The sequence below is a fragment of the Mesocricetus auratus genome, unplaced genomic scaffold (genome assembly GCF_017639785.1).
Source record: "Mesocricetus auratus isolate SY011 unplaced genomic scaffold, BCM_Maur_2.0 Super-Scaffold_100013, whole genome shotgun sequence".
Lineage (NCBI taxonomy): Eukaryota > Metazoa > Chordata > Mammalia > Rodentia > Cricetidae > Mesocricetus > Mesocricetus auratus.
The window spans coordinates 71280952-71299044 of record NW_024429196.1 but is presented as its reverse complement, the minus strand read 5'-3'; the positions used below and the strand labels follow the sequence as shown (position 1 = coordinate 71299044).

At 50.5% G+C, this 18093-nt stretch overlaps 2 protein-coding genes across 2 annotated transcripts in view; one reads left to right on the top strand and one right to left on the bottom strand.

Moving 5' to 3' along the window:
* Window positions 1-4803, top strand: part of Shc3 (SHC adaptor protein 3) — a 144552-nt gene extending 139749 nt beyond the window's left edge. The window contains exon 13 of the mRNA XM_005066307.4: window positions 1368-4803. The gene's annotated coding sequence lies outside the window, so the exon portion shown is untranslated. The remainder of the gene's footprint in view (window positions 1-1367) is intronic.
* A 1129-nt stretch (window positions 4804-5932) lies between these two features.
* On the bottom strand, window positions 5933-17829 carry S1pr3 (sphingosine-1-phosphate receptor 3). The gene is made up of 2 exons (XM_005066308.4): window positions 17606-17829; window positions 5933-9407 (listed from the first exon to the last, which is right to left on the bottom strand). The coding sequence occupies exon 2, from the start codon at window positions 9262-9264 to the stop codon at window positions 8134-8136; it is 1131 nt and encodes a 376-aa protein (XP_005066365.1). The 5' UTR covers window positions 9265-9407; window positions 17606-17829; the 3' UTR covers window positions 5933-8133.
* Window positions 17830-18093: the final 264 nt, after the last annotated feature.

Genomic DNA, 18093 nt, shown 5'->3' with positions numbered 1-18093 from the left:
GGGGAAACTGAGGCTTACTTCTGGTCCCTTGGTCAGCTAATAGTAGAGCCATTCTACTCAGTCAGTGCTTTCTGTGCTCATCTGTGGGCTAGTCTCATCTGAGGCTTGGAGGCAAACCCAAAAGAACCTCCTCCTCAAGCCTGAGCCTCTTTCCCCACGGCTTCCGCCCATAGCTGCCTGGGTGGGGCAGGGTTACAGGCTACAGAGCAGCAGCTCCAGGCAGAACATCACTGTATCGTGCATTGAGGACTATGACTCCCAGGCACAGAGACTGAGTCTATGCCAGGCAGGAGCATGGGAGGTGTGCCTAGATCCTGTGCTCATTCTCACGGGCACACTCCGTCACACCACCATGAATCCTGTGCTCATTCTCGGGGGCGCTCTGCCACACCCACCCAGCACTCTGCATCTATTAATGGTGCAAGATGAGGCTCAACAGTCTTAAAGTGGCTCATCTGCTCTTGCACAGTGGCCCTAAATCCTCTGCCTAGTAACTCCTTCCCTTGCCCTTCTGGGAGAGTTAGCTGTGCTTCAAATAGCCTCTTCATGCTGGCGAGGCTGGGCCTCCCAGGGGGCTGCTCATCATGGTCTAGGTTGGCTCTGATTCTTGAACTTTTCCCTCCACCATAAGGTGGGCAGTCTGCTAACGAGACATTCAAACAGCTCAATCTTCAATCTACACTCATGTTACCATGGTGTCCTTTCAGTATTTAAAGGACCAAGAGCCAGGTGCCTGCTCAATCTTGATGAGCAACTCAGATGGTGGGCTAATGGATTGATGCCAAATAGGCCACATGTGGCAACTGGGGGGTTCTCCTGGCAACAGAGGCAGTTGTAAGTGAAGGCTGTGTTAAACCATGAGGAGAGGGAAAAGCCTAGATTGGAAGGGAGGAAAGGACAAGGGAGAATGAATTCCTCCAAAGTCCATAGGCTTCAGGTCACAACCGCCATGTGTCTAGGCTCCATGTCAATCCTGGTGTCCTGGATTGGGAAAGCCAAAAGGAGGCCTTCCCCATGGCAACATCAGATCCCCAGGAGGCTTCCTTATGGGAGTGGACGTATTAGAGCCAGTACCATATCCTCCTCTTGTTGGAGTGAGGTGAGAGAAACCCAACTTCCCCCGAGATAGCGATGCAGCAGTGGCCACCTCGGCAAAGCTAAGCCCCCTACAGCTAGAAGCGCGAGGCTGAACCACAGTGCCAGAACAATGAGGCTTTGGCTGCCAGATGGGTCCTCTGAGACGTGGCTTTGCCACACCCTGGGACTTTCCTCAAAGAGTGGTGTGGGTTGATAAATATGTGACGTGCACAGAAGGTGACTTCCTGGGACTTTTCATTCACAACATGTATTTCTCTTCTCCCCCACAGGCCAAAGATGGCTTGCCATCTATAAACAACTTCTGTGGATGGTGACAGCCAGATTTTAAGTAGGAGGAGGATAGAAGAAAGATTGCAAAAGAGATCATGTGCCCAGACAAATCTGTGTGATGCTAGTTCTTATGAAACTTTTGAAGTGTTTTCCAAGAAAGACAGTGTAGATAAACCCCACTCCTGGGACATATTGCAAACCTGGAACTCTTGGCTCTGTCTGGGATAATGGGCAGGTGTTTCCAAGACAGTTCAACTGTCTTGGAGGGGGCCTTGTTTTTCAGGTGAAGACACTGAGCCAGGCAGTGGATGGCAATGATCAGTGGCTAGATTTGGGCAAGAATGCCCGACTTACCAAGGCCTTCTGGGGCTCAAACATGCAACTCACTCTATGGAAGTAACAAGCAGTCCATTTATCCTTATAGTTCACAATTTGAAACACATGAAGGACTGGGCCATTTACATGAGAGAGACAGGACTTGTGGTTGTCTACTTAGCTGGTGTTCTTACAAAATGGGGCATCAGAGGGGCTCTGGGTACATATAGCTGATTTTGGAAATGATCCCAGGAGTCAGGAGGGAATTGGCTGATGAGGAATGGTTGCATGGGGAGCATGCTCCCACCAAGTGTACACGTGGGGCATCTATCTGCTGCGGAGTCTTGGAAGCATAACTGAATATACCTGAGATGGCTAGTGGAGGGGGAGAGGAAGGGGCTCCCCCAGAGCCAGCATGAGTGGAGGGCTATCTGCAGTGATTTCTGTCCCCACCCTGTGCATACCCGTGCGAGCTCTGCAAGCTGGGACATTCTGGGGCAGAGGCTGGTGTTTATAATAAACAGTCTCAGAGCAGAAGGCAGGCGTAGAAGCATCAGGCTGCTTAGCCCACACTAAGATGTCAGGGCTCTGCCCTTGAGCTCCCAGCTCAGGGGGCCTAGAACGAGGATAGCATGCTTGCATTTTCAGCATGAGGCTATGCCGATGCCAGGGGTCTCGGCTTTGACATTGCCTGGTGAGTCTCCAGCCCTTCCTTGACTCTTACTGGTGACCCCCACTCCCCTACCCAAACCCACCTTGTATGGAGACTTTTTTTCACACACTTCACATTATAGATCCCAGGTCCATGCTGTGAATTTAAAAATGGAGAATTAATAAGTACAACTCCCTGCAACTGTGGCTGGCAGATAAAATGCCATCTGCCAGACAAGATTTATTTATAATGGGGTTTATACATATTTATAAGTTTGCAAGCAACAAATGCACAGTTTTAAAACTGGCACATTTTATAGCAGCCAGAAAAAAAAAAAAACAACTTGCAACTTTGTAGCAGGTTTTTCGAGTGTGAACTGCATGTGTGTATTATATACATACACAAACTTTCCTTGATTCAGATGGAAAGCGTGTGTGTACCCACACGCAGATCAACTCTGTACTGGGTATTTTGAGCCTCTGGGGTTTTCTAACACGGACAACCGTAAATCAAAATGGCGTCAAGAACTTGGGGCTTGATAGGCTCTCATCAGCAGACCCAGGGAACCCTGAGTGCTATGGAATGGCAAGACAGACAGATATAGTGATGCATGTTTGCAGTCATCGCACTTGGGCAGTAGAGGCCGGAGCCTCAGTAGTTCAGGGACAACCAGGGCTATATGAGGCAGTGTCTCAACAGAACTAAACAGAGGGGTGGGAAGCAGTCAGTCGAAGATAAGGAAGAGCAGATAAAACAACTGCAGACCCATGTTTTATTCTGGCTCCGGCACTGCTCAGGCACAGCCTGACCTGGCTTGCCAGCCTTCCTGGCCACATTTGAACATTATGTCCTATGCAGCAGGCCCTGGAGGGACTCTTGGGACAGAGAAGGAGGCATAGGTGCATCTGCCCCTGCTTATAATTTATTAGGAACCTGACCCCTAACACACACGGGGGGGAGTGGTGGAGTGTGGGAGGCCTTTCAGTGCCGATGTGCCCACATCCAGTTAGGTAGGACCCAGGGTCACCACTGAGCTGGGGGCTCTGAAGACTTTGCACAGTAGGTGGCGCTGTGGAGCCTGGGAGGCTGCAAAGGGCGCAAAAGTTGAAGATGTAACCCTGCATGGGAACTGCTGATGCCGAGGGCTGCAGATAGCCTGCCTTTCCTCTTGCTCAGACATCCTGGGTGAGTCCGAGACCCTCAGACACACTGATTCTTGTCTTAGGGTGAGAGAGGACACAGGACAGGATCAGCTTTGTATACCCACCGTGCATGGGGGACCGTCCTGTGGGGTGAACCTTTCAAGGTATCATCTCACACTGTACTCACGACATTTTCCCACATCCAAAGCCACTGACACTGGAGTCAAGCGACAGCTCCCAAGGCAGGGATGAATGGACTAACCAGACTTGGGCGATGAGTTTCTTTTCTTCCTCCTCTTCTTCTCTCTCTCTCTCTCTTTTTTTAACACTATGTGTGAGTTGCCAATTGACTGTTCTCTGTTCAACTGACTTTCAGCTCTAACTTGTTTCAGAGTATTGTGAAATTATGTGAGTTTATTTGTGTTCAGAATTAAACATCTGGTGTTTAAAGACCCCGGATTTGGAGACAGCTCAGCATAAATGTAATGTGTAACAAGGTATTTGTTTTTCAAAAGCATTTGGATGGTCATACATATTGATATATGAATATTTGGAACATTTTGTTTCTGTTAACTTTTGTGAGACACAGACAATTGCTATAACAGCAGTCTGTCTGGGTTTATTGCCAACCCAAACCTTTCTACTTTGATACTGGCATGGAATTGACTTCCTAAGTCACCTGTGAGGAGCAGAAATATAAAACCAATTTCAAGTTTTCTAATATTTTTCTATGATAAAACTTATGTGATTTGCGAACATTTGGAGATCCCACGATACAACAGGCAAAGGTTATTGGCTTGGACTGCCTTACCTCCAGGGGCTCCATCTTACTATTTCGGGGAATGGTGTTGCTTCTAGTTCCGTGCCCTTCACCATGGGCCTGACAGACCACACTCAAGCTTATGGGATGACCAAGTAGAGGCAGTATATATCATCACCTCCCCATGGCCCAGGTATGGCAGGTGGCAGGCCAACTACTTTTGACAATGCTGCTCTTCTTGTTATTATTAGGTACTGGGACATGTGCCTTCATCATCTAGACAGCCATTCATGCATTTCGGATTCCATAGTAGCCCCTCTGAACCTCTACTTAGACACTAAAACATTTGGGTGATGAGGTTTGCACTTGTCCATACAGTTTCCAAAGCATGGAAATTAGGAATTTTCTATAAAATGCACCTTGTTACATTTCTGCGAATGGCTCTTTCCCAGCACAGAATAACCACAGCTCAAAGATTGAGACAAGTAAGCATTTTTAAATAGTTAATTGTTTCAGTGACTGTAGGTGTATAAGTCTGTTGGCAATAAAGGCTATTGTGAAAAGTGTCTCTGGCTTGTGTGATGGAGCTTATGTTTGTATGGTGCCATGGTACACGTGTAGGCGTTGGAGGGCAACTCGTGGGAGTCAGTTCTCTCCTTCTAACATGTGGGTCCTGGGGATCTAACTCAGGTCCTCAAGTTTGGTGGCATGTACCAATGCCTGCTGAGCAAACTCACTGGCTCTGGATCTGCTATGCCTCACGGAAGACAGGAAGATAGATTGGAAGTTTTCTCTGGAAAGTAGGCGTTCTGCTTTGCCTCAGATGAAAACACGGAGACCTGGCAGAAACACAAGATTCACACCCACTTCGCCATCTGGAACACAGATAGCTGTGGGCCGGCCAGAGGTGAGAGACGGGGAAAGGCTGCGCTGGGGACTTCTAACTACAAATTTTAACACTGTAGTCTCCAGAACATCACACCAAGCACGGATCCTTTGTGTGGGATGCAAGTTAGAGGCTAAGAGCTACTACTTGTAGGACAGCTCTGAGGGCCGGTGCTGACCTGCTTTCCCATCTTGCACAGAGGGCTGGTGCCCTCTGCTTGGACAATGTTTTTATTTTTTATTTTATAATTTCTTCTCTATAAGGGAGCTATGGGAATTCTTCAAAACATGGGATCTAGCTTGGATATGACTCCATGGAGATGCCCAGTACCTACCTAAAGCCACAGGTTGTGTCTATAAGCCCAGCAGAAGGAAGACAGACTGCAGGGGCTCGCTGACCAGTCAGTCTAGCCAAACAGGCAGCTCAGGTTAAGTGAGAGACTCCGTCTCAAAAAATAAGGTAGAGAGTCATAGTGAGACACCCAACAGCAACCCGGCCTCTACTCCTGCGTGCACAGTAACACACATGTGCATCACCACAGATACACGCTCAGCACCACAGCTGCCAGCAACAGGAAAACACTATCTACCCAGACTGGGATCAGCAGCGTCCAGTATACTAAAGCTTCATTCTAGCAACATCTGTCAGATGGAGCTAAGGGATAAGGAACATAGTGATTGAGTTTCTAAATGTGGTTTATTCCTGAAATGCTGGGCAACCAGGTACCACGGGAGAAGGAAGACCACCCTGTTACACCCCTGAGTGTCTATTGCAAAGCAGCAGACAGTCTACCACACAGACCCCAAGAATGGGTTTCATATGAAGTCTTTTAGTTTTATTTATTATCAATAAACATAAACTGCAAGTAATAAAGGTTGCACACAGCCCTGGGTGGGCCCCAAGTTCCCTGGTGTCGGGCCACTTGTTTCTGACTGTCAGGGCGAGGGCTTGGACACACCCGACGTCTAAATGCTGTACAGGTGGCTAGCTAGCGAAAGCAATGCACCAGCAGCATGGGGGACCGATCAGTTTTGGATACATCAAGTGAGCGCAGTTAGATTTTTAGTGTGCTTTTAACTTCGATCGCTTCAAAGTCTGTCATGCTACAAATGTTGTTGCCTCCTAGTGGGAACAGTGGGCATGGCTCCCTCCAAGGGCTGTGGAAGGAAAATAGACATAGGAGAATTTCCCAAGTCAGGGTCATGTGACGTGTGTTATTAATATTAGTGACCCAGGTCCGTGGCTTCAAAGCATTCCAACTATGAAAGAGCATGTCCTCAAGCCCCATTCTTTCCACCTCAACTCTCCTGTACACTGGTCTGTTGTTTTTCTTTTTTCCAGTTGTGGTTGTTTGTTTGTGTTCTGTTTCCCTTAACCCAGCGCCTTCATGCTTTCCTTTCCCAGAAATGCTTTGGGTTTTGTCAATGCTGTCTGACAAGAGAATAAGTTAGTTTTTTCAGTGATGTAGAGAAGAGAGCAGAGCGACTGCCCCAGCAGAACATCTTCTCGGCTGTACTCTACATCCACCAGGAGTGACTCAAGGAAACTCCTTAGCCAATCAGCCCATGGTTACCTAGGAGCCACACAAAAGTCCCTAAGCGAGAGCAAATGCTGTCAGGTAACCAAGAGAAAAGTCAGCTTTTAAACGGTCCCTGGTATGTAAAGGCTGCCCTTTCAGGGCTCACAAGGCAATGGTCTCTGATGCTAATCAACTTATAGGGACCTCTGACATGAGCTTCCCTCAGCGAGAGTCCGTCTGAAGGCTTCTCTGGGATCATTGGTGCTGGCCAGCGCCCCCAGACACACCTGCTTTCCATCTGTGTGTCTTGTGGCTGGAGTCCTTGAGGAGGAGCAGTTCCAAGGTACCTTCTGAACACTTCCTTTACAAGGTGGACAAAAGAACACAGGTCCAAGCGATGGGAGCGTCTATCATAAGGGAATGGCGCCGGTTCTCTGAAGAATGCATAAATAACACATCACCCCTCCTAGCCTGGCAAAGTCCTCTCACTGAATGGCCCTGGTCAGGACCCACACTGAGAGAGTTGAGAAACTTTGCTGACAGCTCTAGCTCCTTGCCAGTGACAGCAAAGGGGACCCTTGACCTCAAGCTCTTGTATGGAGACTTGAACTCAGGGTCACACCACTGAGGGACTGCTGGAAATCCAGTCCCTTGCACAGGAGACTCACGATGGAGAGCACCTTGCCGCTTCCTCAGGGGCTCCTCCTTTCGTGGTCTACCAGGGGTCTGAGATATCCTGGCTGGCTTTTCTGTCATTTTCAGAAATGCCCAAAATGTCACCTAATTAGGCTTTCAGATGTGTTTAAGCTTATGCATGTGGCACAAGAGAGAGGGACACAGGAATGTGAGGGTAGGACGCACATCCGGGCTTCTCTTGGGGGAAGGCTTTTGAGAATACAGAGCTTCGGTAACTTTCCACTCCTACGAGCTAGAACACCAGAGCCAGAGGACTGGGAAGGGCACGTCACCTTAGCACATGGTGACCCCGAACCTGGCACAGCAGTGGAGGCAGGTTTGGAGAAACAGTTACATGATGCGTGAGGACTGACACCTCACGCGGGTTCCATCTGGGAAAACCTGGCGTACACATACTATGCAACACGGACACAGACAAACACATACATGAGCACCCATGAAAATATGAACCTATGAAAAATAAATGTAGTGTGAGAGTAAAAAAACATCATCCCAAGGTGCGCTGTGCGCAGCACATCACCACCTGCCCTCTCCCTGGACCAGGGAGCGCGGCATCCAAAGGCAATGGATGACGTCAGCAGCTTGGTACATTCAGAAAAGAAGGAGCCTGCCACAGACAAGGCTCATCCACGTCCAGGCTGAAATACGTTGATGAGTCCTCGGGGCCCCTCCTCAGGAGATGCCACACTGTGGCCACGTCAAGCAGACCCCCAAAGTCAAGGTCTCCAAGAGCCCACGTGGAAGTAATGCGTGCAATAAATAAGCGTGCCTGAAGAGCTGGCCCTCTGGAGACGGTCACTTGCAGAGGACCCCATTTTGAAGCGGTCTGTTTCTGTCAGTGACGCAGGAAGCGGTGGTCACGTGGGGCAGGTCTTCCTTGACCTTTGGAGAATGGCTGCTGTTGTTGCTGGAGCTGGATTTACTTCTGCTTGGGTCAAGAGCAGGCTGCATGGGCGAGGCCTGGGTCCCCTGGCCCCTGACTAGGCAGCTACACACCAGCCGGAAGAAGGCACGCCGCATCTCTTTGCTGGCCAGAGTGTAGATGACTGGATTCATGGCCGAGTTGAGCACAGCCAGCATGATGAACCACTGACTCTTGAACAGGATGGAGCACTGATTCACCCTGCAGGCCACGTCAATGAGGAAGAGGATGAAAAGGGGGGACCAGCAGGCGATGAACACACTCACTACGATCACGACAGTGCGCAGCAGGGCCATGGACCTCTCCGAGTTGTGGTTGGCCACCCGTCGGCTGCTGGACTTGACCAGGAAGTAGATGCGTGCGTACAGGATGACGATGGTCACTAGAATGGCCGTGAAGATGCTGATGAGGAAGGCAATGTACTTCTTGGAGTAGAGGGGCAAGATGGTAGAGCAATCGGGAAAGTTCTCCAGGCAGTTCCAGCCCAGGATGGGCAGGGAGCCCAGCGAGAAGGCGATCAGCCAGCACATCCCAATCAGGAGGAACACCCGGTGCTTCTTGTTGGCGTCATAGGGCCTCATCTTGATCATGGTCAGGTGCCGCTCAATGGCGATGGCTAATAGGCTGCAGGTGGACGCGCCGAGGGCCACGAACATACTGCCTTCCCTCAGGAACCACACTGTCGGAGACAGGCTGAATGTCTTCCTGCCGGACATCAGAATGTTGACCTTGTAGGCTATGCCGGACAGCAGGTCGCAGAGAGCCAAGTTGCCGATGAAAAAGTACATGCGGTTGTGAAATTTATTGTTTTTCCAGATGGCAATCAAAACCATCAGGTTCTCCAAGACGATGAAGCTACAGGTGACCAAGAAGAGGATGGTGGTGACAGGGGTACCATCATCAGGGGGGTCCTGCCTGCCTTTCAGCTTCCCCACGTAATCGTAATGTTTCCGGAGAGTATCATTTCCTAAGACCGGCTGGTGGGTCTGCGCATGCGTTGCCATGACTTCCTAAAGACAGATGGTCACCGCAACAGTCCACCAGAGGGCGCTCCAGGAACGTTCATTTCAGGGAACAATTGGGCTGGTGATGGTGGATTCCAGAAGGCGTGCAGGCCTGGATCCAGCAAGAGTGCAGAAAATCGGATCTGTAAGGAGAAGAAAGAAGGAACCTTGGATCAAGTGATCTCCGTGAAAACGCTAGCACATTTGGAGGGCTGGTGTGCAGGGAGGGTTGGGTCTCAGGCCCTGTTAGTCAAGTAGAGACCAGGGAAAGCTGTTACTGCAGCTGCCACAGAAGGAACCTCAGTGTTCTAAGGCAGAAGGTGCCAGGGAGCTTCTACCTGGAAACGTCCAGGCACCAGGAAATACTGAGTTAGTTCTCATCCACCACGTGGGAGCTGGTAAGCCAGTGTTCCCAGCTGCAGAGGGAACCAGATTTTTCTCAGGATGGGGAAAAGGGAGGGAGAGAGAAGGAAGGACAGAGGGGAGGATGAGAGGGAGGGGAGGAGAGGTGGAGAAAATCAGCACACAGTATGGGGGATGGCGGCTGAGGAGTTCTGTGTCCTCCCGGATGAGCTTCGGAGGACACAATGGGAAGCGCCCATACTTCCTTGGACCAATTCCCTTGAGGTCCGGATGGGCCTTTGGCCCACCTGGCAGACAGCCTTACGGCATGACCACACAGGCAGGGCAGGAAGAACAGCCTGAGGCTGAGCAAGAACCCTGAGGCCACTGCACTGAGCAGAGCCCAGGGAGGAAGGACTGCGAACCATCCTGGAACCAGCTGCCTCGGAGGTTAAAGGAGAGGGAGGGAAATGGCATGAACTTTGAGTGTGACTTGAAATGCAGAGGGCTGGGCTGGGAGCATTGGCATATTCACAACGCCTGAGGCAGGCAGCTCCATTCTGCAAGTCTCTTTCCCCACCCTGGTGGTACTGGTGATGGTAGTGTTAGTGATTGTTCTTATGGTGGTGATACCCGAGATGGTGGTGGTGATAGTCCTCCTCCCCCTCCTCCTCCCCATCCTCCCCTCCTCCTTCCCCTCCTCTCCTCCTCCCCCTCCTCCTCCTCCTTTCCTCCTCCTCCCCCTCCTCCTCTCCCTCCTCCTTCTCCTTCTTTTTTGACAGAGGGTATCGTGTAACCTAGCCTGACCTAAAAGTTGCTGTGATGACCTTGAACTTCTGACCTCCAGCCTCTGTCTCCCAAGGGCTGAGATTACAAGCTGGAGCCACCATACTTGTTCTTACGCAGTGCTGGGGATGGAACTCAGAGCCTCTGGACTACTAACTAAACACTCATCCTCAGCCCAGCCCTCCAGATTTTTATTTAAACCTTGTCTGTCTGTCTGTCTGTCAGCCTGTCTGTCTGTCAGCCTGTCTGTCTGTCTGTCTGTCTGTCACATTCTACTCGCCTTATGGCTTCTAGGGTCAGGGCAGCCCCTACGGCCTTTCCTCAAGGCTGCCATCACTTTAAGAAGGATGTTGCAAGCTCTCATTTGAAGACTAGAAATTATAAGCAGTGACAGTTTTTTGAGATGCAACAGCATACCCGACGAAAGCCCTTAGGAAGAGAAGGGCTTATTTGGCTCATAGAAGTTTGTTTCCATGCTGATTCCCAATGCCATCGAGTTGATAGTCAAGACTAGACACCAAAGCCAGGAATGTCATCGTCATGACCAGTGTCCAGCCTCATGCCCTGTGGGGGCTGTCCCTGTCACAGCAGCTGTCACAGTTCCTCCAGATACTAGAGGAAGTAGGCAGCATCTGAGGACAACACCCCAAATTAACCCCTGGCTTCCACACACATGCGCCCGTGTGCACACCTAGGTTAATCTGAGAAAAAAGCTAGAGCTGAGTATCAGTTTCCACCTGTGCTATGATCCAGGCTTCAAACACAGTGTGTTCATTCCTGGGACAGATGCCCCTGATGGCAGAGCAGGCAGCCCAGGGACATTTTGAGACAAACCTGGGCATTGTGACCTGGTGGATGGCACAGTTAGTCACTAATTGGGGTGTTGTCTTCAGATGCTGCCTACTTTGGGTATTTGTTTGTTTGTTTTGAGACAAGGTCTCTCTTCTGGCCTGGCCCTTGCCTAGTAGGCTTGACTGGCTGGTCAGAAAGCCCCAGGAATCCTCCTGTCTCTGTCTCCCCAGCACTGGGATTATAAGTGAACGCTTCTGCTTCGCCTGAGTTCTGGGAATTGCACTCAGGTCCTCATGCGTGAGAGTCGAGCTCTTTGCCAACCCAGCCATCTCCCTAGCGCTCCGGATGCTCTCACACCAACTCAGTTGCCTCCTGTGCCTCGATTTCCCAACCTCCCACAGCACTCTGACACACCTCATCACTCCCTGGAAAGTCTGGGCTTTTGCCTCAAGTGTCAGCAGAGGGGAAGAGAGCCGATCGGGACTCCCTCAGGAGGGACAGAGGGTGAGGAACAGGATCTCAGCAAGAGTATGCACAAGGCTGGGCAGAGTGGAAGAAAAACAAGAGAACAGCAAAAGCAAACACCTAGCAATTAAATAACCACAGAGAAAATGAGAGTGGGCACGCCAGGACTTGTGGAGGCCAAAGGCTAGTAGGCTAGCCCAGTTTGCCACGAAGGCTTGGATGATGGTTCTCCTTAATTAAAACTCATCTCTCAGGACCTGAGATTTTATAGCTCATCTTTTGTTAAATATGATTCTCTGCATTTGCAATTTGGAGCTGTCTTTCTCTTTGGGACCTAAACATATATTTCCTCTGGTTTTTCGATATCACACAGCGGGCCACATCCTGGGAGCTAAGTCCTGGACCAAACACCAGGTGATTTTGGATACATCTTGGTGTCACCATGTGTGGTCAGATGCAGTTCACAGAAGTTCTTTCCTCTGTTCCCGAGGGGTGCCGCCCACAGACCTCTCCTTCACTAAAAGATAGCCTGAGCCTTTGGTATCAGTGAACTCTTTGTAGGGCGAGGCCTGGCATCTAAGTACTGTCACCAAGTCACTACAGGGTACACCAGGAGGCCAGCCTGACCCACACCACACAGACAACCCAAACACCCTGAGACCAGCACTCAGATCAGCAACAGGGTCACCGGGGGTCATCTGCTGGTCACCACTGTCACCCATTGTGACCACTGTCTGGGTTTCCCAGCGCAAGTGGATTTATTCTGTTTCTCCCAGTATATATATGAACACATGGGATACCCCACATCTGGCATGCCCCCACCACGCCCCAGGATGCTCATGTTAACCAGGTTTGTGGACGCAGCCAAACCCTTCCTGCTCACAGACTATTGTGTGTCTGCTCACCCTCTGTTGGCTCTGGCTTATAGGCAACAGCAATCCCCCCACCCCCTGCCCCACCCCCTGTCCCCCAACACCCCCTGTGTTGGTTCTCACAGTCTTTTGGTGGACAGGTGTCTCTATCTTTGCCCACCATCCTTGGGTTCTAAGGGGCATGCTGGTATAAAGGGTGGTGATATAACCACGACCAGGAAGTGCTGGCCTCTCTGACAAGCAGGTGTCCAGCTCGGCCTATGAAATGCGTCAAAGGGCCCCCATTGAAGGCAAGCTGGATGCAGCAGGCAGTCTTGCATTGTACTTGGGGAAGCAATGAGCAATGACCCTGGTTTTTTTGGGGGGTGTTTCTCTGTATCATTTTGGAGGCTATCCTGGAACTGGCTCTGTAGACCAGGCTGGCCTTGAACTCACAGAGATCCGCCTGCCTAGGGGAAGCAATAGCCCTGTAAGTCGGACTGCTGATTCATTTCCATTGGAACAAAAGGAAGCTCCTGGGCTGGGGAAATGGCTCAGAGCACTTTGTGCATGGGCTGAGAGCCTGGGTTTGACTCCCCAGGTGGCATGGAAAGCCAGGCATGATGGTGCACTTCTGAAATCCCAGCACTCCCGTACGAGATGGAAGAATACCCAGATTTGCCAGCAGACGGGCTAGCCTGGTATACACAGCAGTGAACAACCAAGGAGACCTCGCCTCGAATGAGGTGGGAGGGCAAGGACTGACACCTGAGGTTGTCCTCTGACCTCTACACACACACTGGCATGCATGAGCACACACACACACACATGCACACATACACATCACACACACACATGCACACATACACACACATGCACACATACACATCACACACACATGCACACATACACATCACACACACACATGCACACATACACACACATGCACACATACACATCACACACACACATGCACACATACACATCACACACACACATGCACACATACACACACACATGCACACATACACATCACACACACATGCACACACACCATTCACACATATACACACACCACACACACACCACTCACACAGGGTTTTTTTTTTTGTTTGTTTGTTTTTTGTTTTTTGGTTTTTACGAGACAGGGTTTCTCTGTATTGTTTCGGAGGCTATCGGTCCAGCCCGGCCTCGAACTCACAGAGATCCGCCTGCCTCTGCCTCCCGAGTGCTGGGATTAAAGGCGTGCGCCACCACCGCCCGGCTCCACACAGGGTTTTTTTAAAAAAAGAAATCTGATGTTGAGATTGTGGTTAGTCTTCTAAAATGTGAGGCGTCCTCTGCAGCTAGGGAGGTTCCGCTGAGCTCTGGTAGAGATCTCTCAGCAGCACCGGTCTCGGTCTCTCAGCTCACATTCCTCTATAGTCCTCCTTCCTTGCCTGTGTTCATCAGCACACTCCCGGTGTTTGCATTAGCAAGCACCCCTGCACCCCTACGGACTCCTCACCCCCCTCTGCTGGCCCCTCTGATCTGACGGTCACAGCCACTCTGTGTTTAATGGAAGCCACTGTTCACATCTGAGCTGTCCTTGCACCCGGCACCTGAGCACCATTTTGGCCTCACGATGCTGATCACACAGCTCTCCGTAAGAATCCGACACCAAATGGATTTTCTTTTTGCCTAGAAGGAAGGGAGACGCCTTGACCAAATGGCTCCGTGGTGGGTGACCCCACGCAAGACCCCGCCAATATTAGGCACCCTCCCCCCAATCCAATCCAAAAGCTGCGTCCCTTGGGGGAAGCAGCCTGGGAGAAGGGTCCGATGGTTTCCAGATGTGCCCTTCCGCACTAGCGACTCACTTTCTCCATATGGCAGCGTAAAAAGTAAACAAACTATAAAAAGAAGGAAAGGCAGGGGCAAATATCTCTGCTGTCTCGTCTTCTCCCCCCTCCTCCCCTCCTCTTTTCTATTCTTTTCCCTCCTCCTTCCCTCTTTCTCTCTCTGAGAAAAAGAAATCTCCCTTGGTCAGAGGAAGGACTCCATGTTTGCAAAGACATGTCCTTCCAGGGACACCGATGACCTCATCCTCTAAGCTGAATCAAAGCAGCCACGATTTGACAGCGAACAGCAGGTCTCGGAAAGCTGCAGTCCGCTTTGTTTTCATCTTCACTTAAAAGACTGGAGAAGTGAAATAACCAGCGGGCCCAGTTCATGGCTCCCAATCCTGGAAAGGGCCTTTGCTAATGAGTCGCCTCACTCTGGTTTTCTGCCTTGGCCTCACTCTGCCTCCAGAGACAGTCCTGGACAGAATGGAGGCTTCACTCCCTCAGCACCACACACCAGGCTCATCCCCGAAGCACCCTGAGAGATAAAGGTTACAGATGAAAGGGGGAGGGGGGTGAAGACTTTCCATCTCTCCCGCTTTTCTTCCTTCAAGCAGGGATACAAGTCCCTCTGCCTGGTGGGGCTTTACGGGGCCTGCTGTCTGCCCTACACGTCCTCATTAGCAGACGAGATGATGTTACAGATCCAGATGTTGTCCAAGAAACCCCAGATATGGAGGTCATGTCCCAAGAATGCTGGCTGCCCTGTGAATGTCCTGGGCCAAATGACACATCTGTAAGAAGGCATCAGGTTATGATGCAAGGCCTTTATTTTCTTTTCCCTCCTTTGCCTGCCAGGCAGTCTTATCAAATTCTCCCTATGGTGCTTGTTCTCGGTAAGGGCAGGGGACCAACTTACTGCCAAGATTCCAGAAAATGAATGTCGACATGTGGAAATATCTTCCATCAGGAAGATAAAGGCATGCACAAACATGAGGTATCCTGCCCAGGAAGTCCATCCTGGTCACTCCATGTCACATCTAATCCCCAAGATAGCATGCGATTTCTGAATGAACACAGGGAAACTGAGGCTGGGAGAGATCCTGTGGTCTTGGAGGCAGAGCTTGGCTAGGCTGAATGCCAGGCATCTGTTTCAGCCCATCCCTTTGGGGATAAGCTTTTTATGAGTCAGTCACATGTCATAGGTCCCTTAACTAGGAGGTGCTAAGAGTCTCTGAAGCCTCTTTACAGTTTAATTGCTTGAAGCTACTGGAATGTCAGTCTGGGAGCTTTGGTGGAGTGTTTGGATAGCTCTGAAGACAGAAGAATGGAAGGAGCATCCAAAGACAAGGGACACAGTCCATCTGCTGAACACCCCTTTCAAGTGCTGTGGAAACTCTTTTAGAATTCTCTAACATGAATCCAAAATTGATAAACACGGAATGGTGAAGGTAGCCATGATGATAAGATTCAGGGACCCCAGCGCCACATGTCAGCTAACACACACAACTTGTTTAAGAGCGACCTTCTGCCTTTGGTAGAAAAAGGGGATTTAACAGCCACAAGGGAACCCCAACATTTTCAAAATTATGACACACTCAACATTTGATTATTCTTGTAACCACAATATGCCCATAAACTGTAGGCATCGAGGAAGAGATTTGTGGGACAAAGTGTCACGATTTCCAGAAAGAGGAGCAGTCCCTGATTCATGGGAAGCGGGTCATCAGGCCAGAACACAGAGCTCCACAGGAAGTGAGAGATCCTATATCCAAATATGGTAGAGAACCAGGAGGGTCGTGTGTGTAAAAGAAAATCATAAATGACATTGGAAAGATGCTAAGTAGTTGTGACATCATTTTCCTCATACTAGGGGGGTCCCTGAGGGTGGACTCTGCAGGTGGGCTCTCTGGCATGTGTGAAGACAGAGAGACACTGACCGGATGTGAGCATCTTCTGGTCTGCAGATAGGAAGACCCAACATGGGCTCCTATGGCATCGTAACTCACCCCAAACTGAGCTTTGTACCCCTTAAAAAGCTTACAGCTATAGATACCTCCACAACTCCTCAAACAGCATACACAGACACACTCACATACACATTTCATACACACATTCATATATGCACACTCACACACTCTCCCACACGCACATACTCACACATATACACTCCTACACATTCACACACTCACAGTTTCACATGCATACTCATGAACAGACACATGTGTGTGCAAACACACACACACACACCACCACCACCATCACCACCTCAACAAAACAGCCTGACCACAGCCACACTTGGCAGCCATTTCCCTGCAGTATATGACTCTTCACTCCACTTTCTAGGAATTGCAGTTTCTTGACCCTGTCTGCCTGGTTTTCGCCTATGAAGGAAGGAACTTTGAATAGATAAGTTTTGTAGGTGGTGATATGCAATACCGGAGACTTCTGACTGCAGATTTTAGAATGGTGAGTGATTCTGGAGGTCTCAGAGCACTGGCTGGGGGGTGGGGTGGGGGAGGTTACAGGGTAGAAGAGCCTTCCATTCAGGGTGATGTTACCGTGATGTTCAAACAAAGCATTCCCTTAAAACAGCTGGCAAGACATCCCTCTTACACCAAAACATAAGGAATGTGGCATCAGAAGTGTCCAAGACATCAGAAGTGTCCAAGACCAGAGAGACAGGGACACAGAGATCAAGCGCAGGCACAGGATTAACAGCTACTCTTCCCTCCATCCTATCTTAGTTAAGAACCCAGTACCAATTTTCCCTGAGAGCCTCATTATCGCGTTGCAGGCACCCCTGTATTCCAGCTCCAGAGCTGACACCCCTAATTGCCTAGTTTAAAAAGTGCTAAGAAAACTGGAATTTTGTAGCTAATAAAACTTAAAAGAACGACACCCCCCAGGGAAAAAAACCACAGCCACCCCCCATTCCCGGGTTTTCTTCCAATGAGGACACCTAACTTCTGAATTAGTCACGTAAAGCGAGGGAATTTGGAAAGCCTGCTCACTATGCTCAGGGTTTACATTTTAAAAGCCCTGGTTGTAATTTAAAAGAGTCCTATCCCCCTCCACCAGCCCTGGGAGGTGGCTAGGTCACCGGAGTGAATGACCTGGAGAAGAGGAGGAGGTGGCCGGTTGCGAGGCATTCGCGAGCCCAGGTCACTGCCGTGCCCCGACTTGGTTGGAATTTTATCCAAAGAGTGGTCCGGGTGGACCCAGAGCCTCTCAACCCAAGATTCGGGTTTGCACAACTCCCGGCCGGATCTCGCCGCTCACCTCGGTTTGCAAGGCACATCTGGGCTGGCTGCATCCTGCGGTGTCTTAGCTAAGACTCCAGCCTAGGGGCTCCGGAGGTCGTTCCTGGCCTCAGGTTTTCCTCCGAGTCGTCCAGCCACCTCGCTCAGCACCCGGACCTGGTCGCTCTCCCCTGAACTCGCTCACCCAGACTCTGCCCCAGAGGATCCGAGGCAAACTTTTGCAACGGCCCTTCGGGGCGGGGCCCATAATCACCCCGCCTCCTGCCGCCCCTAACCCAAGCTGGCCGGCCTATTCCCTGCTATATCCCGGTCCCCAGCCACGTCCCCGCCCCGGGGCCGCGTCCCCGCCCAGCCTCTCTCTGTCAGTCTGCCTCTCACCCAGGCTGTCAGGACCCAAGGCTGGGGACTCTTCACCCCTTTGGACTCCCCCTGCCCCTATTACTCCACCCATCCCACCCCCAAAGAACCTGACTCCAGGGTCCTGCGTCTATCCTGCAAATTCTCCGT